Here is a 27136-nt window from a genome sequence, read left to right as displayed (position 1 = left end):
ACTCCCTTGTGTCTGGCTGGACAGGCCTGCCATTTTAACCCCCCCCCCATCCCATCTCTCATCCATCTTTATCAGCTCTGCTGTCACTTTGAGAGCAGTTACCAGAGCTCCTTCAGCAGCGCCAGCCCGCTACGGTTTTATTACCTCCACTGACAAATTGTGGGATATGATCCATGTCCTCAGTAGGAGGGTACAGAAGGTCCTCTCAGTCTACCTAGGAGTTCCATTCCTTCTACAGCATAAAAGTCGAATTTTAGTATTGAAACTTATACTAAACGAGACCTAAGTCACTCACACTACACACAACACATATTATTAAAAGAAGGCCGCACGGTGGGAGAGTGGTTAACACGTAGGCCACACAGTCAGGAGATCGGGAAGACCTGGGTCTTATGCTGGAGCCTATCCCAGCTGTCTTCAAGCGAGAGGCGGGGTACACCCTGGACTGGTCGCCAGCCAATCACAGGGCACATATAGACAAACAACCATTCACACTCACATTCATACCTATGGACAATTTGGAGTCGCCAATTAACCTAGCATGTTTTTGGAATGTGGGAGGAAACCTGCAAACTCCACACAGAGATGCCCAAGTGGAGAATCGAACTGAGGATCTTCTGTTTTCTTATTATTATGTGATTGGCTGGCCACCAGTCCAGGGTGTACCCCGCCTCTCGCATGAAGACAGCTGGGATAGGCTCCAGCACCCCCGCTACCCTTGTGAGGATAAGCGGTATAAAATAAATGAATGAATAAAACCTTTCATTAGGTTTTTTTGAGGGGGGATACAATATTGAGAATAAAATATAAATAACATAGGTTGTCACATTGATAGCTTGCAAGCAGCCTCACATACAGTAAGATGAAGCAATTCTTGGTTTGGCTAGTGCGGCCAACCCAGCACGCCCCCTCCCTCTCCATCAGCTCACACTACTGTCAAAGAGATCGTCTTTCATTAGCAATAAACATGGGGCATGTAGCTGTGATACTTAGTGCAATCTAATAGGTAGACACGTTGGCTTTTTACCAAGCGTGTAAATCAATTTGAGGATGGAGGAAAGTTTCTCCCCTTTTCTATGTGCTTACCAGTTAATATGTTGGGGGGGAAAGAAGGATAAATCGCCACTGTGTGTAAAAGTATTGAGACACTTGCTCATGACAGACAAGTTGGGGTGCAAATTTGCACATTTTTCTGTGCTATTACTTTGGCAAAAGTGCAAACATTTGGAAAGGTTAGCTGAATCACAACAAAATTTGTTAGAGGGAGTGACAAGCACACGTGTGTGAAATTGGAGCAAAACATGGCCGCTTTCAAGCATAACCTCTTTGCAGGGGCTTGGGCGGGACTTAGCAATTGTCCATTGTCCATAGGGTGAAGAGTCTTGAACCAGTCATGTTGTGCTATACATATCACTATATTGACACTTACTATGGTACCCATTATGTCATTGAATGGTCATATCACCTCGTACTTCGGTATGTGACAAAAATTATTATTTTGTTTTAATTTAACTATATTAAGAAAGCAGGAAGTGAACAAATGTAAGAGTTACTGATTGTAAAAGTACCAGCTTAATAAGCTTTGCTTCTTCCTACTCCTTTTGGACATGTGGAACTGTGAACTGATTATGTGATGCATTCAATTGTAATCTGATGCATGTTCAAATGAAATAAAACCATTACAATTATCCATAGGTCACTGACCATTTATTAAACCCCATAAGTTAGATTGACTTGAAATTTCTCACATGTATAAAACACCCAATGTAACTTTAGAGTGAGTAGTCGAATCACCACAAGTTATTGATCTTTTGTTTGTTTGATTATAAACCTCTTAGGCTACTTACGTTATTTGAATCTTCGTATTCCAATGCATGTTGAACACATTGCCACTGATGTCTTTGAATGATGACTTGCTAGCTCACAATCTCTGAACTTGGACACGTGGAATCGTCTTAAATATTGACTTAAAAGCAATTGAGAAACTCACGATTGATTTAATTCAATAAGTCCCAATCTTTCTGCTTCATTTACAGCTCAGACTCCTACTGCACATTCATAATAGCAAACATAAACCAAGAGGGGATATATAACAAAGTGGCGATTGTTTTACTATCAATCGCCCACCAGCGGCAAAAAAGCGAGGAAAAAAAAAAAAACAATGGAGTCGAGTGGCGGCAAGCGAAACCCAACAGGCAAAAACTGTATTCCCGCCAGTGTGGGGTTTATATTTCATAAAGGCACAAATAGGATTTATGTAGATTGTGGTGGGGAGAAATGGTTGCCAGTGCGTCAGTGTGAATGTTCTAACACTTTCTTATTATTAGAATTTAAATGACTTTTGGTACAGTGCTTCTGTACTGCTGATACTTATCAAGTTAATCCGCACTCTCCTCTCATATTCACACTCCTAGCTACTTTAATTAGCATAGTGCCAGCAGTCTGCAAGGCAGCAAGGCAGGCAGGCAGGGCGGGAAGATGACGGGGAGGGGGCGGCGGGATGAGGAAGGGAAGAGGTGGTGGTGGTGGGGGGGTGTTATTGCGTGGTAGGAGGGAGAAGAGTGTTTGTATGTTGATGCTGCTTGCATCACCCTCAGCGCGTTCGGGCGGATATGAAGTCAGCGGTGCATTTTGTTTTGTCATTATCGCTCATGTCGCTTGCTATTCATCTGCAGCAACATGTTGCAAATTGGCTCCTGAAAGGCGTCACACATCTACTGTCTACTTCTCTTTTGACAGCAGCCTGCATGGAGGATCGGCTTGAAAGGGGGGGGGGACTCTAAAATTCCTTGTGATCCCATTGAATGGTTGCTTTAACCTCAGAGCCGAGATGATATCAAATACAACACGGTGGCGCAGGAATCGATGCATTTGGCTGAAGGTGAATGAGGGGGATTTAAAGGCAAAGAGGCGATGCCAACATACAAACTTGAACCCACACAAGCCTCTGAGAACTGAGAACACAATATTTTCCTTTCAGATCATTATGATTGCAAAAACCTGTCTTCCTGCGTCATCATCATAGCTAACTTTAAATTTACAGCCAGTAAAGTCATATATTCATTCATTCATTCATTTTCTACTGCTTATCCATAGAAGGGTCGCAGGGGGTGCTGGAGCCTATCCCAGCTGTCTTCGGGCGAGAGGCTGGGTACACCCTGGACTGGTCGCCAGCCAATCACAGGGCACATATAGACAAACAACCATTCACACTCACATTCATACCAATTTGGAGTCGCCAATGAACCTAGCATGATTTTGGAATGTGGGAGGAAACCGTGAACATGCAAACTCCACACAAATATGGCCGAGGGTGGAATCGAACTCGGGTCTCCTCGCTTGCTTGTCCACCGTACAGCCTTAAAGTCATACAGTTTTAGGTCATACATTGAGAGACCAGGGAAGATTATTTCCTAGAAACCCTCTTTTTATTTATTGTGCTTATTTCCATATTGTACTGAGCAGCCAGGACAGACATGGTAGTACCACTTCAACATTCCTCAATAAATTCAATTTTTGGTTCATCACAACTTTTGCAATATTTAACTGAGTAGCCATACCAGACACTGAAGTACCACATTCTTATGTCAGAGTACCTTAAGTATATACGGTTCCATGGCTGTCATACTTGCCACATTAGCCTGCTTTTGCCCTATTGTATGAAATTTGTCATATTTTTTAGTAAAAAAAAAAATTAAAAAAATAAATAAATATAGAGGGGCTTAAGAACATTTTATTTTAGGGCTGAAGCCCCCCTAAAATACGCCTAATGACGCCACTGGTGAACTTTGAGGCAGAATTTGGGACCAAATAACAAACATCTTAAACATGCAGAAATGGTTTGTACACTGTTTCAAATCAAATCGAATTGTTGTGTTATAAAAATATGTAGTTTTTTTCTTTTAATCTTTGCCAACGCTGGTTCTTTTTTGCAGTGATGTCACACAAAAGCCAAAAAAGCATTCAATTATAGTCAAATTTTGCCCAATTTCATTTTTATCATTAGCATAGTCATCTTTAGAACTTTCCATCACTTTACATCAACTTTCCATCCACCTTACATCATCTACATACACTGTCATTATTATTATTGTGACACACGTGTGTGGATTGAATATGATCCACAGCAACCTTCACCTTTTGGTCCCCTCACTGCCATCCCACATTTTGTGGTTCCTGCAGCAGAGTTAAGCTGGAAGCTCTCCTCCTCTTCCAAGCTGAGGTGCATCCTTGTCCAGACCCTCCAGATACAGAAACCTCTTAGCAGCTGAGAAGGAGCGACACGTGTAGGTAGATATGGCGAGGACGCCGAGGAGCGCCCAATGCTCTCTGTGCGCTGCAGAGAATTAAACCGGATTGGGGAGAGCAGAGAATTGTGGTCCAAGGTGACTTTGTGATCAGGTTCCAGAGCACAGCCTCAAATCCTCAGGCTTCAGGCTGCTCAGTGGCAAGAGTGTGGTTTTGTGGTGTTAAAGAGCCTTCATCTGTGACACACGCTTCTCTTTTGTCCCTTTTGTTTTGTGTGGAGGAGACATATTTGGTCACTTCAGAAGTGAACCTCCATTGTGTGATGTTCCTACAGTAAAACAACAGGAAATTGTAATAATGATGATTATTAGGAAATAAAAAGGTGTCACTTCACCGTAACAACATCTTCATAAATGTTAATAGTGAGGTTGATAAACTGTTATTACTGTTAAATACAATTTTGACACAGGCTCTCTAATCATTGTTGTTAAAACTCCAATTCTTTACTTACAATGAGCTGCTCTCAGGAAGCTAAGCAGGAAGTTGTCCTCCTCAACTATACATGTCATTTTATACATTTTAGAAAAACAACTCAAAAGTTGTACAAATAATAACAAAAACATTTGAGTAAAAAAATTACATTAAAAATAATTATTAATTATAAACATTTCTAACAAAATTATTTTAATATAGTGTCCTTTATACAGTATGTATGTTATATATATGTTATAACATCCATCCATTTTCCATGCTGCTTATCCTTACGAGGGTCACGGAGGGTGCTGGAGCCTATCCCAGCTGTTTTCGGGGGAGATGCGGGGTACACGCTAGACCGGTCGCCAGCCAATCACAGGGCACATATAGACAAACAACCATTCACACTCACATTCATACCTATGGACAATTTGGAGTCGCCAATTAACCTAGCATGTTTTTGGAATGTGGGAGGAAACCGGAGTACCCGGAGAAAAATCCACGCATGTGTGTTATAACCACTTGTAAAAAATGTTATAACACAACAATAACAACAAATACATAAAAACAATATATTTTAAGTAATTGTACTTAAAGTAATGATTACTACCCATCATAATAATTTATATTCATTAAAATTAATTTTGTTAATTTCCAAAACTGGTATATTTTATTTTTTTTCTTCTATTTTATTGAGTGACGAATGTATGCAAGGTAAAAGTGGAATTTGGTCCATAAAGAGTAGCAAATTTTATTGTATTTATTTTTTTTATAAAAGCAAGAAGAAAAAGAACACAAGAAAACAAAACAAAATAAGGTGAGATGAAAAAAAACTGAAAAAAATTATAGTTATAACCAGTGGTGCCATAAAGTGGGAAAAAGTTAGGACAATTCCAAGGCAATAAATAGTATATATAATATGTACAGTATAGTAGTAGTAATAGTAGTAGTAACTTAGTGTCCTGATCAGTGTGATTATTGTTGATGACGGAAGAATGTGTGAAAGTGAGTCGCAGCAGGGTCGCCATTCCAAAAAGAACAACAGTCAAATGTTTTTGGAAGCGTTTTGTGGCTCCCATGATGGAACACCTCCTAGGATGACAAAGAGGGGGAAGGAAGTTTAACGTGAACATAAAAGAGGGTTGGGGTGAGAGGATGAGGTCGGAGGTGAAGTGGCAGCGCCGAATGGGGTGATGGGGAGTGTGTGGAAGTCCTCCTCCTCCTCCTTCTCCTCCTCCTCCTCCTCCTCCTCTTCTTCTGAGTTACGCAGCTGTTTGTCTAGCCTCAGTAGGAGCTTCTAGTGGGGCGCTTGGGAGCACGCTCCACTACATCCCAATGGATGGAGCCTCCCTGCAGCCACACATCACTTGTTGCTAGCAGGATGGAGATGATTTCTTCTTGCAGTATTGCTAAGTTGTGTCTTAGAAAGAAACTTCCTTTCTTCTTCTACACATTCCAATAAAAATCCCATGTATGGTCCTTTAAAAGTTTTTTATACGTATATGCTTGTGTGTACAAAAAGACCCCCCCTTCCTCCTCCTTCAGCAAGTATGTTGCTGTGTAAGTCCCCTTGAAAGTGTCCCCTCTTTAAGGCCTGTTTAAAAAGGGACGCCCCCTCTTTGTGTCCACTGTTCTGGTTGGCGTATGGAGGGGCCTTTGTCCCCCTCTTTCATGTGTGCTCACAATAGCCCGGGCCGTTTGAAACACAACAGTAGATGAACTGCGCTGACAGTGTATTAAAGTCTGATGAATTGCCTGTGCGAGGCATAGATCAATGTCCTTCAGCCCCCACCGAGCACGCCACAGAGGCCGCAGCCTTGTCTCGGGCTAAATGGAACAGGTTGCTGCCTCCTTTCACAAGCTCTGATTAGATTCATGTTTTGTTGAAGCAGAAGAAGAAGCCTTTTTAAAATGTGTAAATCTTTTTGCCTGTTTCTAAAGAAAGTCTGATTTTTTTTGTGCCTTTTTTTATTCAGGGAATTGACATTGTGTGTGCTGCTCATTTTGGGACTGACTCTGTCTAGACTGGAGTTCTTGCCTTCTAAATACTTGATTTGGAAAAAATATATATTTATTTAAATTATAAATAGTACCGAACAGCAAAGTCACACTCTACATAGAACACATGAATAATATATCATATCAATGACAGATTCAATACAAGAAAAAGCACTAAATAATATCATTACTAACAATTACATTTTGTATACTGAAAGGGACGTTGCAAAGAACGGAGAGACAGGTCTATTGGAAGGACCACTACACTGCTTAGGTAGCTATCACTGTCCATTCCGGAGCAGATCCTTTCACATGTTCAAGGATACCATCTCCTTTTCTTTGATGCATTGCCATCAGAAGAGTCTATGTCACGCTTGGGAGACATCAAGGAGGTTAAGTAAAAAAAAAAAAAAAAAAAAAAATTGACGTTGACGCACATTGATTGGTAATCACTCACGTAGAAACTCCCTGACTTTTAGCTGTAGCGGTCTCCTGAAAGAGCTTTGACCAGCCTTTTTGCAGTTGGTCTTTTTCAAGCAGGTTGGCTCAAAGCACTGCGGTGACATTTTGTGCCCTTAAATTCCAGACTGGAAAGGGTACATAAGCCTTATAGTACATTTGCCACATCTCTACTACTTAATGAGGGTCCTTGAAGGCACCATTTGTAATAACTAACTAAGCAATCTTATATAAAAGTATAAGTAAGTAGGGTTTCAGGTCAGTAAGCTTGTGTTTTGCCTACAGCACAGTCCAGGGCTGCACGAGTGCTGTCAGTATTGTGGAGCTGTGGTTTATTGATAGAAAGAGGATTTTAAATCTCTTCCCTCAATATCTCCTGCAGGTGTGGTTCAGCAACAGAAGGGCCAGGTGGCGTAAACAAGCCGGAGCCAATCAGCTGGCTGCCTTCAACCACCTGCTTCCTGGGGGGTTCCCGCCCACAGGGATGCCCACTTTACCCACATACCAGCTCCCGGAGGCTAGCTACCCTAGCACCACGCTATCACAAGGTGAGTACGCGGTCATGGTGTATTTTTGCAAAAGTTTCAAAAAAAGGAAGAGCCCTCCTGGCATAAAGAGGATCTTGACTAGCGTTTTTTGAAGTAGGTCATTAAAAACAGCAGCGTGTTCCTGTCATCAAAAGACTCTTTGACTCGCATTTTTATAAAGGTATTTAAAAACAACAGCAGTCATGTTATACACAGGATCTTGGACTAGCTTTTTTGCAGTAGATCCTTAAAAGCAGCAGAGGGCCCTGTTATATGAGGATCTTTGACTAGCGTTTTTGAAGTAGGCATTTAAAAACAACAGCACTCATGTTATACAGAGGATCTTGGACTTGCTTTTTGGCAGTAAATCCTTACAAAGTAGGTATTTATGGTAATGGTAATGGTTTAGTTTTTAATTTGAACATGCACCAGGTTACAATTGAGTGCATCACATAATCAATTCACAACAAAAAAACAACAGCACTCATGTTATACACAGGATCTTGGACTTGCTTTTTGGCAGTAGATCCTTAAAAGCAGCCGAGGGCGCCTGTCATATGAAGGATCTTTGACTCGCATTTTTGAAGTAGGTATTTAAAAACAACAGCACTCATGTTATACACAGGATCTTGGACTGCTTTTTGGCAGTAGATCCTTAAAAGCAGCAGAGGGCCCTGTCATATGAAGGATCTTTGACTCGCATTTTTGAAGTAGGTATTTAAAAACAACAACACTCATGTTATACACAGGATCTTGGACTTGCTTTTTAGCAGTAGATCCTTAAAAGCAGCACAGGAGAGAGGGCTCCTGTCATATGAAGGATCTTTGACTAGCATTTGTGAAGTAGGTATTTAAAAACAAAAGCACTCATGTTATACACAGGATCTTGGACTTGCTTTTTGGCAGTAAATCCTTAAAAGCAGCACAGGAGAGAGGGCTCCTGTCATATGAAGGATCTTTTACTAGCGTTTAAAAAAAAATGGACAAAGTGCTCCTGTCCAATCAAGGATCTTTGACTTTGGTCAGCATAGTGCTCCTGTTTCATTGAGGATCTTTGACGAGCATCGCAGAATTTTTTTTTTAATACAGCATAGTTGAATAGCTTTGGAGGAACATTAACAGATGTTCTTCACAGGTAGACCTAATTATGCATATTATATCTGTCCACTAATCTGCTGTTTATGAGTTTTCATGAAATATTTCATTAAAAATGTGTACTGTGTGGAACTGTGCTCCTCATACATTAAGGAACCCCACTGGAGGCAAGAAGAAACTCCTCTGGCCTACTCTCTATACATAACATGATACTTTAATGTTGTCAATGGACATGTGGAGATATCCCACTGATGATCGTAGCTTACACAGTACCTGTGCATGTTCCCCCCTTGTCAGAGGGCAGCAGTACCTTGCACAGACCACAGCCCCTGCCCCCGTCCTCCATGCACCAGGGAGGTCTGAGCGCCGACAGCAGCTCGGCGTACGGCCTATCGTCCAACCGCCACAGCTTCTCCAGCTACTCCGACTCCTTCATGAGCCCCTCAGCGTCCAGCAACCACATGAACGCGGTCGGCAACGGGCTCTCCCCCCAGGTAAGACACAACTCTAAAACTTCCTTCCTGACGTTTCCCCATCCTCCTCCTCCTCCTCCTGCTCATCTCACTTGTCAGAATATGTAATTGTGGCTGCAATTAAAATGTTCATTGCTATAACTACCAGTGTCAGGCTTTTATGCCAGCCTTCCAGAAGCCCTGGATTTATTTTAGCAACTCCAAATTGCTACATTGCTAAAACAATTGGATTAACATCAACAAATTAAAATTTATCTTGATAGTCCACAGCGCTTTTTACTTTCCTGGGACGTCTAAATCCTGCACGGCGTTGCCAGAACACACGGAGATGAAATAATTAGCTAAAGCTTTAAAATGTAGACCCATAATCTTCTTGCTGTAATTGTCTGCAGACGTAAGACTCCAGTCTTTTTTTTTTTTACCCTTTTTTTCCAGCCTCATTCTGCATTGTTTTTGTTCATTTTCATTTTCGCCTCTATTTTAACTTATTCCTTTATCTTTAAGTTCTTTATTTATTTAAATGCATTTTATTTATTTGTATATTGTTTACATGCAACTTCTTAATTTTTATTTTAAACATTTTTTCTTTCTCTTCATCATTTCTCATTATTTTAATTTGTTTTGCTCCTGTATTTGTATGTATTAAATTATTATGGATTTATTTTATTTTATTTATATATATAAATATATATTTTATATATATTTGCTCACATTTATTTCTTATTTATTTTCATTTTCAACATTTTTTCTTTATATACATCTTGCTTCTGCATTATTTTCATTGATTCTACTTATCTATTTTTTTAATTATTCATTTATCGCTTTGATTAAGTTAAAAAAATTTTTTACTTCTTTTCTATTTTAATTTCTTTCAGTTTAATTAATTTTACACCTGTATTTTTTCAAATGTATTAATTCATCTTTAATTTCTCAATTTTTTACATTATTATATTATATTATATATATAACAATATATGTTGGAATATATACTATTATTATTATTTAGTATCTGTTATAAATATTTTTTTATTTTATCACTTATCTTAATCTCCCTATTTCCCCTTTTCTTTCATTATTGTAAATGTTACCTATTATCTATTGTTACACATTATTTAATATTTTCTCTTCCTCTTGGAAAATGCTAGCATTTAAACACAGAAGTGACGTTTTTTCTTTTTGACCTATTGGCTTCCTTGCCTTCTAATGCAGGATGCTCTATGTGTGCTACTTTTCATGCTAACCTCCTTGGACACCTTGGTTAATGAGCGTTTGAATGTGGCTCCACGCTGGAGGTTGAGCTTTAAGCGGCACAGAATGCAAAACCATTTGTAAATGATGCAAATCGTGTGTACGCAGCGAATTATACACAATTACCCATCAATACTGGCCAGCCTTGCCCACCCCTCACCGACAAGATGCGGTTAACAAGCAGAAAATAAGATTGAAATGGTGTGTAAAGAGTTGAAAATGAATTTCAATGCCGCATTTGTCCACAATTACCCCAGTCGTTCGTGTGTGTTTTATTTGAGTCGCCTTTAAAATATTTCTGAAAGCAGATTGGAAACTGAGTATTACCCTGTTTTTTTTTTTAAAGAAAGAATTAAGGATTTTGTGACAAAAAGGAGATTTTCTCTCCTGCTGGAGTGACGGAGTGAGGATAACACGGAGGCTCACAGCGTGTTGGATTGTTAATGGAGGCACAGGGGGCTTTAGCTGCTAATGCTCCCGCTGAAAAACCTGTAGACAAACACCAACTTCATCATTTATCAACATATATATTTCATTAATGCCTCATTCATGCCAGCATGGGGTCCCCTTCTTTTTTTTAGCAGGGGTTCTAGAATGTGTTAGGATATTAAACATGTCCTTGTAAAGTGAGGATGAAAGGACAGACGCTAGGATGCATTTATTCATGCATCCATTATTTTTCTATGCCGATTATCACCAGGTCACCGGGGTTGCTGGAGCCTATCCCAGCTGACTTTGCGGGAGAAGCGTAGACTATCACAGAGCACATATAATGCATTTATTCAGTTTTTCATCAATTGATAGTCTTTTCCCTTCATTAAGGAGCTGTTAGTTATTTATTATTAAAATATATTTATGTTCATTTTTGTTTAACTAGATTGAAATTGAATGTATCAAGTTACTCTATTCAAACCTGTTTTATTTTTTTTTTTTAATTTTTGTGAGTTATTTTCACCATTCAGCTCAATGCACTCAACACATTCCAAGACCTCTGTAACTTTAGGTGTTTAGCCAAACTCGTATGAAATTTGGTACGCAGGGGATTATAAACACATGGGTGTAAAATTTGCGCAACAATGGTTGATAAACATGGCGGCCATCAAGCAAAACGGGTGAGACTTTGCAAGTAATGTACAGTACTACCTGCGAAGCGTTTTAACCACAACCAATAGGATTTAGTGGTGTATTTGGTGAAAAAAAATGGAGATCCAGGCCAGAATCTGTCTATAGTGTCCCAACTCTAAAAGAACCAGTTTCCATTCTTGTGTGGGTTCTTTGTTTGTGCACTCAAATTCAATTTTTTTTGTTACTTTCTGGTTATTTATTGAATTTGTTAGCAAAATTCAAAATTAATTTCATTTGTCAATGAATGAGCTATTCAGCTGCTGTATAAAGGTAGTGAAATTTGATTCAAACTGGGGTTACTCTGTCTTGGTTGAGATCTACGCTTCCCATTTTCCTTCCAGTCTTGTGTCTATTTTGAAGTCCAAATGGGTATATTTTTGTTTTTTGTGTGTGTGTATTTTCATTTTATTTCCAAGAGATGTTTTGATGTGGTATGCCATGCTTGTGCAAGGCCCTGCACAGCATTCCCATCAGCTTCTCAGCATGGAAATGAACCTTCCCACTGGCAGTAGAATCAGAGTTCACTGGGTGGCGCGACGTCCTGCTGCGTACACACATACGAACACAAACATGCTGTCCGCATTGCACACAACAACTCACAAGCAGGCTTGCAATTAAACATTATCATAAATTGAGCTGTGGTCATGGTGTATTTGTCATGATTGATGGGGGGGGAAAGCATGTAAAGACGAGTTTAGTCAGTTGCACGCTGTGTATGTTTGCAGGAGATACGCTTGCCGGTACGTAGGAGAGCTACAGCATTGGTGGCCGAGTCCCTTTGCTGCAAAGATTGACACAAAAAATGTCTCTGCTTCCCAACAAATGGGCGACGGTGGCGTTCTGCCAAGTCTGTAATGGAATCCTGCAGCGTTCAGCAGGCCCCGACAGGAGCTCGCGTCCATCCCAATCCCATAACCCAACCCGACAGCACATATTTTCCCATTACGGTGGAAAAGCCATCCAGAAAGGAAGTGAAAGCGGTTGCTGTTTGATTGTGGCGACATGTTTGGCTGCTTGAGGGAGGCGGTTGCTGTGCATGACTGGCCAAAAGGAATCAAGCGCAAGTGCTTTTTCCTTGTTGGTCTTGTTTCATTTCCAGGCGCAGCAGGTGTTGGGAGGGCACACACTGAATTATGTCAGATAAACTGCGCAAAAGATACTTGTCTGTCATCATTGAGGATATTCTTGACAAATGGTGCCATTAGTGTAATAATAGTAGCTTCAAGGCTACTTCAAGTTTATACATAGTTGGGTAGAAAACAATGGGTCTGCATTAGCCACCTTGCAAATTTTGATCAAAGCTTTATTTTTTTATTAGCAGCCGCCAATCAATCGAAATGCCCACCTAACTCACGGTGCAACCAAAATAGGAACACACAATGAACCTGTACCACACACTTTATGCAGTTATCAAAATAGGCGCTTACACACTAATATTCATGAAAAACTATACTATTTTATATTATTTCAGAATCCACGGGGGAGAGCATGCTGATGCCTGAAATGTCTGCAGGTAGACTAGCGTGTTTATATTTAATCAAGCTAAGCAAAGCTATCTATTACATTATGAAGTACTACATATAATATGGAATGTTCACTAATGGTGCTAATTCCTTCTGGTACGACAAGGTTAATTGACTTAGAGATGGCATTTCTTGTGTAATGCTTAAAAAAGCAGTTTTAAGGTTTGTTCTCACTCAATGTGTTGTGATTGACTTGTGAATAGTGTGGAAATGGTCAAATTCCAATGGTCAAAATTCAGTTCTGCACTAAGCTACTTTTTTTTGGTAGTCTTTAAAGTTTCGATCATGCTGCCACAAGTTTTTCCCAACATTTTTAGCTAAAATTTGAAATTAAATTAAATCCCCATATACAGTCACATATATGTTAACCCCCCATTTATTGCAGTTAATTGGTTAAAAAAGTGGATTTTTTTTATTTAAAAATGAAATATTTTTGTAGTTAAAACATAGAAAACCTATTTACATCCATCAAAATACAGTTTTTAACTTTATTAGAGCCCTCTAGATGTGAAGTAACAGCCCTACAGTCACCTTTACACTCTTATTACCCAATAAAGTAGACATAATCAGAGAAAACAAGAAATAAGTCTTGAAATAAATGTGTACCGGACATGTGGAGGAAAGGAATTAATGTCAAGGGTTCAGATTTGAGTGGATTATGGCTGTGGCATTAGGCTGTAACAGCATGTTATTGTTACTATCCACATTTTACCAGCAGGCGTCGCGACACATGAAGTACTCAACTTGCTTCACACTGCATTACCCAGAAAGCATTGCGCACATTAGTGTAAAAATCCAGCAATTCTAAAAAGGGACCCCTTATTTTCGGTGTTTTGTATTCGGTTGTGGACTCCTATAGAGCAGCTACACACAATAACATGCACAGAAAACTTTCTAGATCCTCCAGATCCTCCACCTTGTCATTTCAATTTATTCCACCCTCAGCCCTTCTCTACGTACGTGATTGCTCATACTCCCAAACGCTCCTGAGGACTTCCGGATATGTACCTCCACGTTAACGAAAATAAAGACTAGTCTTTCATCTGAATTTTCACCTTAAAAAAACTTTAAATGAACTGAACTTTCAGTTTGAAATTGAAATGGTGAACTATGAACTTATTATTTATATTTTTAATGTGTGAACTGAACTTTGAACTACTTCATGAGAACTATGAATCATGTAGCATTCATATAATACAGATATCTTCAACCTTTCATAATCATGAGACGAATTTGAAAGACAATTTTTGTCCTGATTTTTGTCCTGATCCAGATCACCAACATTTGGGTTTATTAACTGCCTCACCACATATTTTAATAATAATAATAATATTTTGTCAAAAATGCTTGACTACATGAAAGAATCCAACTTTTCTGTAGACAGCCATTGCACGTGCCCGTTTTTTTAGTATTAAGATACATTCAATGAGTCATGGGTAACAAATGTTACTATTAAAAGTGTATTAAAAAGGATTTTATGTTCTCAAGCTGCTGCGCCACCTTTGAAGCTGCTTGCAATAAAAACCAGTCCAGGTAGCCATTTTTGTTTCCCAACCCATGATTCCAGTTTGATGTTAACAAAGTTGACAAAGTTACTTTGTTAACTATAAGTAACTTTTTTATGTGTTTTCAGTTTAATGAAAGTGTTTTGGAATGACAGCGATGTGTGAGTGTATGTAGCGGGCCTTTGGGCTGTGTGAGTGGGCAGGGCCTTCACACACACACACACACACACACGCATATACACGTAGACGGGATCAGAGGCATTGCGGCGCTCACCCCTGCCTCCCTTTGATCCGTGTCCCGGGGCCTGCCCGCCTGCCCGCCTGCACCGCACCAACGCACGCTGACACCGTGCTCACCAGCGACTCCCCACAACTGTCTGAGCGAGATAAGCCAGGGGAGACTCCAAACTGTGCTGCTGCTTCTCCATTAGCTTGCGCAGACGCTTCTTTTAAAAAAAAAAAAAAAAAGGATGAATTATTTTTAAGACGCCCGCTCTGCTCCTGCCAAAAAAAATGGAGAGAGGAGGGGTGAAATGTACGGAACAATCTGGCTTCATTCTGCCTCCCTCCCTGACTTCTAACAAGGCAGCCTGCACCTGAATACCAATGAGCGAAGGGGTGGGGGGGGGATTGGTGTAGTCCCCCACACTATTAAAAGTTGGGCATTAAGCCTCTCACCGGGCACTGTGTCAGCTGGCAGCCTCCTCTGACAACAAATCAAAGAGGATGAGCACATCGCCTGCATTCACAGCATCCGCCGCGCGCTCAGCAACACATAGTGGTTAATTAGAACTCCCATTAAAACAAATGCGCTTTCAATTTGGCAAGTATTTAAAAAAAAAAAAAAAACATGTAAGAGGCTTTCTGTAAAAAGAGACCTGCTGTTGGCAGCTGCCAAGAAAATCCAGGGACTGTAAATCATATCCACTGGCTATACTGTTTCTGCTTAGATTATTAGTCTTGTTTTTGCAACACTTTTGAACTCTGAGGAAACCTTCCCCGCCTGTGACATCAGAAATATGCCCTTGCTGGCACTGATTCATCGACTGGGATGAATGACGCCTCATGTTGAGACTAGAATGGCATGCAGAGTGGAGCACAGACCTCCGCCAAGGCCACATTTGGGGTCAGAAACAAGTCCGCCAATGTTAGTGAATGGCATTTATTGGGGTTTGGACACCAGTTGAGGCCAGTAATACTTGTTTGGTAATGGTAATGGTTTTATTTCATTTGAACATGCATCAGATTACAATTGAATGCATCACATAATCAGTTCACAGTTCCACTTGTCCAAAAGGAGTAGGAAGAAGCAAAGCTAATTAAATCCTACCCCTCCATCTGGTACTTTTACAATCAGTAACTGTTACATTTGTTCACTTCCTGCTTTCGTCATGGCCAGTTATGCAAATTAGACAATATTGTCATCAACCCCCCCCCCCACACACACACACACTGGAAACCAACACCACTGGTAGATTGCAGTCCTGTGAGACTGAAAAAGTGCTCAATGCAATTTTAACTATAATATCATAATATTCATTCATTCATTTTCTACCGCTTGTTTTCACAAGGGTGGCGGGGCGTGCTGGAGCCTATCCCAGCTGTCTTTGGGCGTACACCGTGGAGTGGTCGGCAGCCAATCACAGGGCACTTATAGACAAACAACCATTCACACTCACATTCATACCTATGGACAATTTGAAGTCGCTAATTAACCTAGCATAACAAATGTTTTTGGAATGTGGGAGGAAACCGGAGTACGAACTCCACACACAGATGGCAAAGGGTGGAATTGAAGCCTGGTCTCTTAGCTGTGAGGTCTGCACGCTAACCACTCGACCGACCGAGATAATTGTTGTGGAAAAGTATGGTCCAACAATTCCACCTTTCCAACTTGTCGGAATAGCCTGTGTACCAAAGCATAGATGATCAAAACATCTAATTTTGTATCACTGTTTATTACTTTCCCTTCAATTTTAACCCTTTTGTTTTTTTGGAGGATTTTTTTTTTTGCCCACTTGAAACGGGCCAGGGGTTGCATGGCGGACGAGTGGTTAGGGCGCAGACCTCACAGCAAGGACACCCGAGTTCAATTCCACCCTCAGGCCATCTCTGTGTGGAGTTTGCATCTTTTCCCCGTGCATGCGTGGGTTTTCTCCGGGTACTCCGGTTTCCTCCCACATTCCAAAAACATGCTAGGTTAATTGGCGACTCCAAATTGTCCATAGGTATGAATGTGAGTGTGAATGGTTGTTTGTCTATATGTGCCCTGTGATTGGCTGGCCACCAGTCCAGGATGTACCCCGCCTGAAGACAGCTGGGATAGGCTCCAGCACCCCCACAACCCTCGTGTGGATAAGCGGTAGAAATGAAACAGGCGAGTGTACCAAAATATTTAGGTATGGACCAAAGTATGATAATCGTATCAATATACGAAAATAAAGACATTCATGAAAATATTCAATTGTATGTTTAGTGGCTACTTTTTGGAGTGTCTGCTCTTTTTGATACATCCTGTAGATTAGTTAGTTAGCAGGCTACTTCCTGGTTCATCCAGAGGCTGGGTTTGGATATGAATTTGTGACAATTTTTATTTTCCATAATTCCATCCAATGGCAGCTTGAGGCCATGAATGGTAATATAATTTTTTTTTAAATAAAGTGAACAGGTGTATTTTTGTCTGTTGGTGTTCGACAGTAACATTTTCCATCCGGCTTGGACTGTACCATTGTTGCTGTGAAAAAAGTTCTTAATCTGCATATTTACACTGTTAAATAGTTTTAGCACTAACCCTCCAGTTAGCAAATGGTGTTCAATTCTTACTTCTCGTGCTTGGCTAAGGTAATACGCGTTCCGCTTTACCTCGCTATGTAAACCTGCTCTATCTCTAATGTCTGCGGGGCAACCCAAAGAAGCCATTTTTCATTTTCCCAATCCCAAATATTTTGGTCTTCATGTGTTGCTTTCATATTCTATTTTTCACCTGGCAACCTCACTCTTCGCTCTTTGCATTTGCCTCCATGTCATGGCGCACTCACTCGCTGGTACCCCCCTTCCTTCGCCCTCCCCCCGCCACCTTCCTCCCCGAGCTCCAAAAAGTCTCTCCCCCGGAGAGGCGGCTCTCTTCTCCCCGTCGCCCAGATGAAAGGCTAGGGCGAACAATAAAAATGCTATTTAAATGCAAGGGTGTTTGTGTGCGGGTGAGAGATATTTCCCGCTGAAAGTGAGCTGCTGCGTCCCGATAAATAATAAATATAAGGGAATGTGATTTACATTTATCTCGCGGAGGCAGCCAATATGAATTTCAGTAAATCCTAGAAGATGGGGATTTAAGGAGGAAAATGACTGAGACTGATTCACATGCTGTGTGTCCCACGCAGCTACGGTGCCTTATAAGGTGCACAGGCCTGCTGCCGCTATTCAAGTATCGCTGCACACTTCGATGCTATCTAAAATAGCCGCTAACGCATCCACTCTCATGCGCTCTTGAAGGTGACTTTTGCTATTTGACAATATACCTACTCTTATTATGATAGTAGAAATTATATTATAAGTCAGCTTCATATTTACTCAGTCACCATGTCCACTACTCCGAAGTTCTTTGTGCACAGAACACAAGTCAGACTTTTATTCGTATCACATTCAAATTTAACCTGATGAAAACAGTACTCAAAATGGCGACACTGCCCAAAAACAGTATCTCTTTCTTCAATTTTGATGAAGTTATGGCATTTTTTTGTCCCTATTAACTAGCTTCCCAAAGTGGGGTACATGTACCCCCAGGGGTACATCAATTGTAGTAGGGGGGGACGTGAATAAAAATTAAAAACAATTAGCGCCCAACACCATTAGGAGTGCGCCTGAACATCCCATGGCGCAAGCAGAACAGAGCAGAAAGGAGAGTTCATTGTTGTTCATTGCTTTGTGTGCATCAATTTGTTATGAAATGAATATGCAGACATAAACCATAGCCATCGTGAGTATGTAGGATGAGTACATATGTATTTATCAGTGATAATGTGAAACTTTAGCAAATATGATGATGCAAAATACATATTTTTGCCTGAGAATTCTGATAAAATACAGCCACATTTGAGGTCACCTGATCATTGGAGACTATTTTGTATTAAAAAGTTATTTTTTTGTTAAATGGATCCCTTCATTTTTTACATTTTGACACGTATCTCACTCAATAAGCATGCAGCATTCATGTCTCCAGTTTAAATGTACAGTTCTTTAGAATGTTTTAGATCAGGTATTTTTAAAAAGTGGCATAGTGAACATACCCCCAGAGAACATAATACAGTTTTGGCGTGCCCTACCCCCCCAAAGTCCCCTACACACTGATTTTACGAAGCAACATTTTCTGCTCAGCCCAGACTCCGTTTACCCGCTCCTCAAATAAACTAAAAATACTTTTATTTAGCCTTTAACGCAACTGATATTATCTTAAAAATTATGGTTTTCTCCCAAACTGTTGTGTCTCCTGGCAATTGGAGGCTAGAAGTAGCAGGGTACCAATTTTTTTTTTAAATAATTTAGGAATATAAATAGAAGAAGAATTGTTTAATAGCTTATTCTCTTGCATTTCTGGAGTTTATGTATTTATTTTTTATAAATACAATGCAATCATTAATATACAAAATATTTATTTTTTATATTGTATATATTTTAATATTAATATATATTTTTAATATTTATATCAATATAAAAAATAATTATTTTTATATTATGTATATATACATATATACATTTTATTAATATTATATTCATATTTACATTAATATAAAAATAATAATTTTATATTCATATAAATATTAATACAATATGTTTATATTAATATCATAATATTAGAATGAATATATGATAATTAATATATTTATAGTAATGTTGCTATTAATATATATTTTATTTCCTGGAAAGGGGCTCTTATGCCATGTGATTACTCGTAGCCAATCAGCAAAAAGGCCCATAATAATAAAGGGTGCCTTAGAATAAACTATCATGGAGGGAAGTATACCACACTAACACAAATATAATAATCACTTAAACACAAGATGTGAATTTGCTGAAAATATAACTCTTCTCATTCATCACAAGTCAATTACCTGTCAGTACAAGCCACATATTCCAGAGGTACCAAAAATAATCGTAATACATTGTGGTGGTCTACAGAGGTGTCTATAGTGTTAAATACATGAATACGGCATCCACTTGTCTTTGGCCGCTCACCAGGCAGGTGAAGCGTCTGTGGCGACCCCATGCTTCCTCAGGGGTCGAGGGTTAGGGTAGCAAGAGGATATTATGGGATGACCGAGGGTCTGCTCTGCTGTGAACCTGCCTTCCTGGTGTTGTGTGTGTGTGTGTGTCAGAGTGTGTATGTGCGCTTCATGTGCGTCCTGTTAGTTCCAGATGCCACTCTGACAGGTGTATTGATGTGATTGATACTCGCCCTGACTTTTTGCCCTCTCACCTACACTCTCCGTCTTTTTCATGCCAGCGACCATCCACCCTCCCCATCGCCAAACCCCCCTCCCGTCTTTGCGCCAATGTTAGCGTTAGCCGCCTGGCTTGATGGCGTAAGACAACAAGGCTGCCGGGTCCTCAGCTGGCTCGCCTCCCCGTCTCCAGCTGAGAGCTATTTCACTATTTATTTACATGTAATTATGGCGATGAGGTGCGGATATTAACACTGTCAAGAACGATTTGACCTGACATTTTTCACTAGACCTGGCTCCTGCTGCTTTTCCGCAAACAAACCCTCCTCCTCCTCCTCCTTCTCGTCTTCCTCCAACCTTTTCTTGCCTCGCTTTCCTCCACACGCCAAAACCACTCTCCTGGAATCAGAAAATCTGCCGTTTAATTTAGAGTCTGTGTGTGTGTGTGTGTGTGTGTTTTGAAGGGGCCTCTCTTGTTCCTGGTGGCTGAATCCATCCCATAGTTACTCAAGCATATCACTAGCAAAGAATAGACGATTGCTTCCCCACACGCTCTCCAATTGCACTCCAATAGACGGCATATTAACCTCTGGTTAGCGCGGGCCCCGACTTTATAGGCGCCACTATGGGATGTTTAAGAGTAGACTTGGGTGTCAGTGAACAGCTGGGCTTGCTTAGATGTTTCCACGATAGTAAAAGTGAGCTGGAGAGGATGTACGTAGGTGTTTTTTTTTTTAATTTGTAATTACTAACTGAAAATTTAATTGTCATATTTTTATTTAAAAAAAATTGTAAAGAAAATAATGAAACATGTAGCAATAAATATACATACATAAATATACACACTGAGAAACTGTTTTTTTTTTATCAGCTTTATTTGGGCGAGAGGCGGGGTACACCCTGGGCTGTTCAGCCAATCACAGGGCACATATAGACAAACAACCATTCACACTCACAAACCATTCATACCTATGGACAATTTGGAGTCGCCAATTAACCTAGCATGTTTTTGGAATGTGGGAGGAAACCGGAGTACCCGGAGAAAAATCCATGCATGTGTGTTATAACCACTTATACAAAATGTTATAACACAAAAATTACATAAACAATATATTTTTAAGTAATTGTGCATAAAGTAATGATTACCACCCATCATAATAATTTATATTCACATTAAAATTAATTTTGTTAATTTCCAAAACTGGTATTTTTTTTCTTCTATTTTATTGAGTCACAAATGTATGCCAGGTAAAAGTAGAATTTGGTCCATAAAGAGTAGCAAATTATGTATTTATTTATTTTTGTGCAATAAGAAGATGAAAAAGAAAAAAAGAAAACAAAATAAGATGAGATGAAAAAAAAATATTGTAGTTATAACCAGGGGTGTCATAAAGTGGGGAAAAGTTATGGCAATTCCAAGGCAATAAATAACCAACCAATAAACAACCATTCACACTCACATTCATACCGATGAACAATTTGCAGTCCAAATAAATAAACACACAACACGTAACAGGTAGTGATAAGAGTAATAAACAGCTACTACTTTAAACTACTATTTACAAGGTGCCCGCAAGGCATGCTGGGTAGCCCACCGGCAACTCCATTTGATGCTACAGTGTTAAATTGAATGAATGAAATTGATGCTATCAGACAGTATGGTTCTGGATGAGAGTCGATAGACCTTTCAGGTAAATCATCAGCATCACTTTTAATATCAACATTATTGTGAAGAGTGACAGCTTGTTCCTGCGGCTGCTAATCATCCTCATCTGCGCCTCTCTTGTCACTGCCCAGATTCTGTCAGTGCCAATCAGCCACTTAATTGAACACAATTAGCACCCCACCACCATCCCCACCCCAACCTTCCATTCTTTAAAGGCCTTCTTTTCTCCCTGCCGCTGTCTTTCCTGTTGGAAGACACTTTTCACTTGTTATTAATGTGCCGCAGCCAATTAAGGCGGTGGCATGCAGGCCAAAGCCCATCATCTGCTGCCTGCCACCATCGCCGCGGCCCCCGCCCCCGCCTCGCGCCACCTCCTCCACCGTGACCAAAACGCTTTAATTCAATTTATGCAATCACTGTTATTTTTAAATAGTCATTTTGTCTGCTCGGATGAGGGGGCCTGACTGCCCGCTGGGCCGGCCCCAGCTCATGTGAGGGATGGAGGAGGTGGGGAGGGTTTGGGGGCAGCAGGAGTGGACCAACCAGAGGCTGGATATGGGAGAAATATATAGCAGTATTGATTGTCTTATGGTCGTTATACTTAAAGTCCTTAATGTAAATACTTGATGACCTCCTCCAAAGCAATCCTAAGTTGGATCAGCACTAACTGGCATACGATGCTTGGCCACCACTCCATTCCAACATGAGAAATATTTCTTTTTGCAACTTTCAGATTCCTCCACATACAGAAAAACATGTTGGAAATGTGCTTTGATTAATGTAATTTCATAATTAAATTAAACTTTTTAATATTTATTTATATTCTCATAAAACATTGAACTTTTTCTCCCATTTTTCTACACATTTTATTTTTGTATGTATTAAAAAAATTTAAATGATAAACGTATTATTATTTTCATTTTGACATTGACACTTTTAATACATTCCATGTGATTTGTACCAGACAATAAGCAAAAAGTTGATGATGATAATATAGGAAACATGAGGAAAAAATGTCACAAGAAAATGTATATTTTACTGATATTTGTATGAATATAATATTAGTTACAGCTTTAGAAAAAAATTATAAAATTGAAATTTTTTGGTACAAATTTTATTTTTTCCCTCTCAATTTTTTTGTCCTATTTTGTGTTTTAAAAATGTTTTTAAGAATTTTTTTCAATATTATTTGATCATCGTCATCTGGTGCTGTGAAAATGAATGATAAAACTGTTCCACACTTTCCTCTGCAAAGTGTGCTAGTACCTTGTGAAAAAAAAATTCACGTTAATTGAGGTATTTAAGAATGTAATAGTACAATAATACATAATAATACATAATGCATAATACATAACAGTCTACGTAACACAAATACACCACATTGGACTCTACAGTTTAGATTTTTTTAGGGAAGGGGTGCAACCAGGGGTCAATGTTGGGCCCACTGCTCTTTCTTTGATTAGCCCACCGCACACTGTAGAAATAAAATTAAAGTGGAAAAACAGCAAAAATTGTCACAAAAAGGCACAACGTAAAGACAAAAAGTTGTTTTGTCTTTTTACAAAAGAGAAAAATATTATAAATACCAGGGTTGCCCCGCCCCGCCCTCCGCCTCCTTGATGGAGAAGGTCCTGCCAACCCTGTTTTAGAGCAATATGTTTCAAGTAAGAATGTGCATCATACAGTATCTGCATTTTGGAATAGTTGAACAGTCCCCGGCCAAAGTCACATTCACTTCCCATTCTCTTGCTGTAATCGCACCCTCAGGCCAAGCCTTCAAATATTGATCTCTGTCATCCGAGTGGATCTTTAATCACTCTCCTCCAAGGCCGCTATCACGCCTGCAGATCTGCTAAGGTGCTAAGATGCTATTCTGCAGCACTCCGATAACTGGCAGACATTTGGAGTGCTGCTCTTTTTTTTTTTTTTTTTTAATTCTCTCTTCCTCCCCTGTCTGCCCCGCTGACCTCTGCCTAACTTAAAGGTACATCTCGGGGGCATTTCATTTGGGCAGAACAGCGAAAGCTATCGGTGACAGAGGAACTAATCCAGTCTTGCGCAGATTAAGAGTATTTGTGGAGCAGGGTGTGTTGGCGCTGGCGCCGGGAATGGAACAGAGGGACCTCGCTATCAGCTCTCCAGGCAGGCAAGCCCTCGGGCCAGCGCAGTCCTACAGGAGTCTTTGTACTTCCCCCAAAGCCTTCACTCCCCCCCCCCCACTACTCTATTCCTCTTCTGCAGCCCTCCTTCTATACACGGTCATAGTTTCACTGGTGTGCAGGTGCTCCAGTGGGTGCAGCAAGCAGCAGATTGCTCTCTTTTTTTCATGCCAATGTTGTCTGAAATAGAATGAATGCTTGTCTTTCTTTATTGGGGCTGTTTTCGACAACAATCCACACAGAGAAGCTTGTCAAACATCCACTCAAAGACAAAAAAAAATGCAATTTGACTGTTGAATAAATGAGCAATGAAAGGGGCTTTTTATTTATTTATCTGAAAGGATGCACATTGTATCAATTTACAATTCTCCCCAGGCCGCAGGGCTCACAACTTGAGAGAATTAATTACTTTGTGTGTGTGTGTGTGTGTGTGTTGTTATTATTTTTAAAGTAATCTATCTGTAGCGAGAGCATAGAGGGAGGGAGGTGGGAGGCAGAGAACACCCCGGAGCATTGTCCTTTAAACTAAAAGTCCTGGCTCGCATTATCTCCCAAAGCAGCACTCACACTACGTCCAACAACAAACCAAACACTGTGGAAGAGGAAGGAAGGGGGGGGATGAAGAGTATGTTCGCAAAATGAAATGTGTTTTTCTATATAAAAATGTCAAAGTCCTTAGGTTTCCTTTAGAGGCTACTCTTCCACTGTATGGAAAAAATGCATGCATAGTATATTTGAACAAGGGTTGTTTATGTTTCCAATAACAGTTATAATCCAGGAAAATTCCAAATGTGTTTGTTTTTATATTTCATAAAGGTTGAGTTGCTGACAGAAACATTGCATTTTTTCCTCCAAAACACTAATTTTTATTCATTTTTTTTTTGCTTCTTTGCTACTTGAGCAACAATATCATTGAACATCTGACTCGAAATACAAATTTAGCACCCAAGAATATATATATATATAACTCATTTTATTTACAATACAACACTGTATTTTCTGCAACATAAGGTGCACCATATTATAAGGCACATTCTAAAACATGCTGGCTACAAAAAAGAAAAGGCAAAGGAAGCAAAACAATAGGTTTAGTTTAACTTTATTTCACTGTTTAACAACAAACTTACCATATTTTAAATTAATCTTCTCCCGCACGTCCATCAAAGTCTTCATTTTCTGCATCAGAATTGAACAACTTGGCAATTTTGCCATCAAATATGCAGGGTTCCCTCTCATCATTGTCGGAGTCAGTCCCGTTGTCAGGTGGCTGTTCAGCAATGATTCTGACAACAGTTAAAGCAGATACCTTAGCTTGGCGATTTGCCACAGCAAAACAATCTCCTCCATCCAACCCTGTCTTCTGCATCGACTACCCTCATGTTCTCCTTCACTACATCCATAAACCTCCTCTTTGGTCTTCCTCTACGCCTCCTACATGGCAGCATCCTTCTACCAATATATTCACTATCTCTCCTCTGGACATGTCCCAACCATCTCAGTCTGGCCGATAACTGACTTTATCTCCAAGGCCTCTAACATGTAATGTCCCTCTGATGTACTCCTTCCTGATCCTATCCATCCTGGTCACTCCCAAAAGTACATTCATACAATACAAATATATCACCAACCAAGAGAAGTGTAAACTACTTGTTAGCCAATGAATGTACTTCATCACATGAAACATCATAGTGTATTCCAACGTGTTTGTAAATATGTCAAAACCAGAACTTTGGATTATATTCACATTATACACACAAATAAACTTGTTTACCACCAACCTTATAAATTATACATAAGCTTGACTTTTTGTAGTACCTGTAACACACAGCACAGCAGCAACTATTCCAGCACATGTGATGACAAAGACTTCACATCTACAGAATGTTCCGGTTTCTAGATGACCCCATAGACCTCCAAGATGCCTTTTATGAACTTTATTTTCTCAATAATGATATATTCATGATAATTGCACTAAACTAAATATACAGTATATGGATGGGAAGCATGAATGTTATCAATGAACTAACAAGCCCAACATTGTCCATCAACACAATTCATTAAAATAAATTACACAATAGACGGAATCTACATGTTCTTTTGTTGAGTTTTAGTAGGAAATACTGCAAAAACAAAAACAAAAAAAAAACAATCAGCTTGCCCAAAAGTCAAGTGATACACCACAGTTAATATTTTGCTATTATTTAATTTAAATGTATTTATTTTTTATTTTATATTCCCTACTCTTATTAAAAGGCACTCATTTTGACATGGATCCCTACTAAATTTGCACAAATCATATCATCTTAATCCATTAACATGCTTTAGTTAAGTTGATTTTTGTTGTTTGAAGGTTTTAGGAGAATTATGGTCACAAATCCTACCAAAAAACAGCCCTCATGATGTGATTGCATTGATTAAGATGCAGAGTATCTGACTTTTGCAATGATGTCTAAATGTCCAACTCCATCCTTTTATGAGTGTTATTAAACATCAGATGACTAAAAGTTACAGAGTGCATGCAGAAACCTCCGAAAAAAAAGCTTATCTTTGCTCCTTCAGCAAAATTCCAACTATTAAGGCAGAATATTCTTTTTGAGGACTGACAGGGAGATTTTTTTTTTTTCCAAAGCGGCTGACCCATCCTTAGAATAGCAAAAATCTGTGATAAGGCATCGTTTTCTTTTGAAGAACTTTTATGAGCATGAATATTAATTGGAGCAATTGTTGGCTATTGGGCGATGCAATCGAGCTTCAATTAAAAACTAAAATGGACCACCGTGCCTTGCAGCCATCTTGTCTGTCCTCCTGAAGACGCTTCATCTTCGTGGTCCTTGAGTTAAATGTGTCCTCCATGCACGCTGTCTCTTATGCTACATGCTTTAGTGTAAGGATTGACATATGGAAATGATGTGTTATGTTTCCTAAAGCTGTGATTAATGTAGAGAATGTTTAATTCTGTTATGTGGGATCCTTCACGTGATGTATGTTCATGTGTGTGTGCTGCTAACCACCTCCATGATGGCCTAATTGGTTTAGCAGCCAGGGGGCCAAAGGCCAGTGGAGCATAGCCAAACTCAACATGAACCTGATGTTGAGAAGTACGGCTTCCTCGCTATAGGAGGGAAAGGTTTTTTTTTTTTATTATTATTATTATGAGGCACCCCCTCACTCACTTGAAAGTGCAGCGGTCCAGTGTGC

At 39.7% G+C, this 27136-nt stretch overlaps 1 protein-coding gene across 4 annotated transcripts in view; it reads left to right on the top strand.

The window, feature by feature from the left end:
• The window catches only part of pax7a (paired box 7a), a 62773-nt gene that overhangs the window by 29582 nt on the left and 6055 nt on the right, over positions 1-27136 (top strand). For all 4 annotated transcript variants that reach the window (XM_058054785.2, XM_078798342.1, XM_058054782.2 and 1 more), the window contains 2 exons: positions 7562-7727; positions 9099-9295. In XM_058054785.2, the coding sequence (XP_057910768.1) occupies positions 7562-7727; positions 9099-9295 (363 nt within the window). The remainder of the gene's footprint in view (positions 1-7561; positions 7728-9098; positions 9296-27136) is intronic.

Source organism: Doryrhamphus excisus, linkage group LG18, assembly GCF_037039965.1.
Source record: "Doryrhamphus excisus strain RoL-2023G ecotype Guam linkage group LG18, RoL_Dexc_Guam_v1.1, whole genome shotgun sequence".
NCBI lineage: Eukaryota > Metazoa > Chordata > Actinopteri > Syngnathiformes > Syngnathidae > Doryrhamphus > Doryrhamphus excisus.
This window is presented reverse-complemented; position numbering and strand designations above follow the sequence as displayed.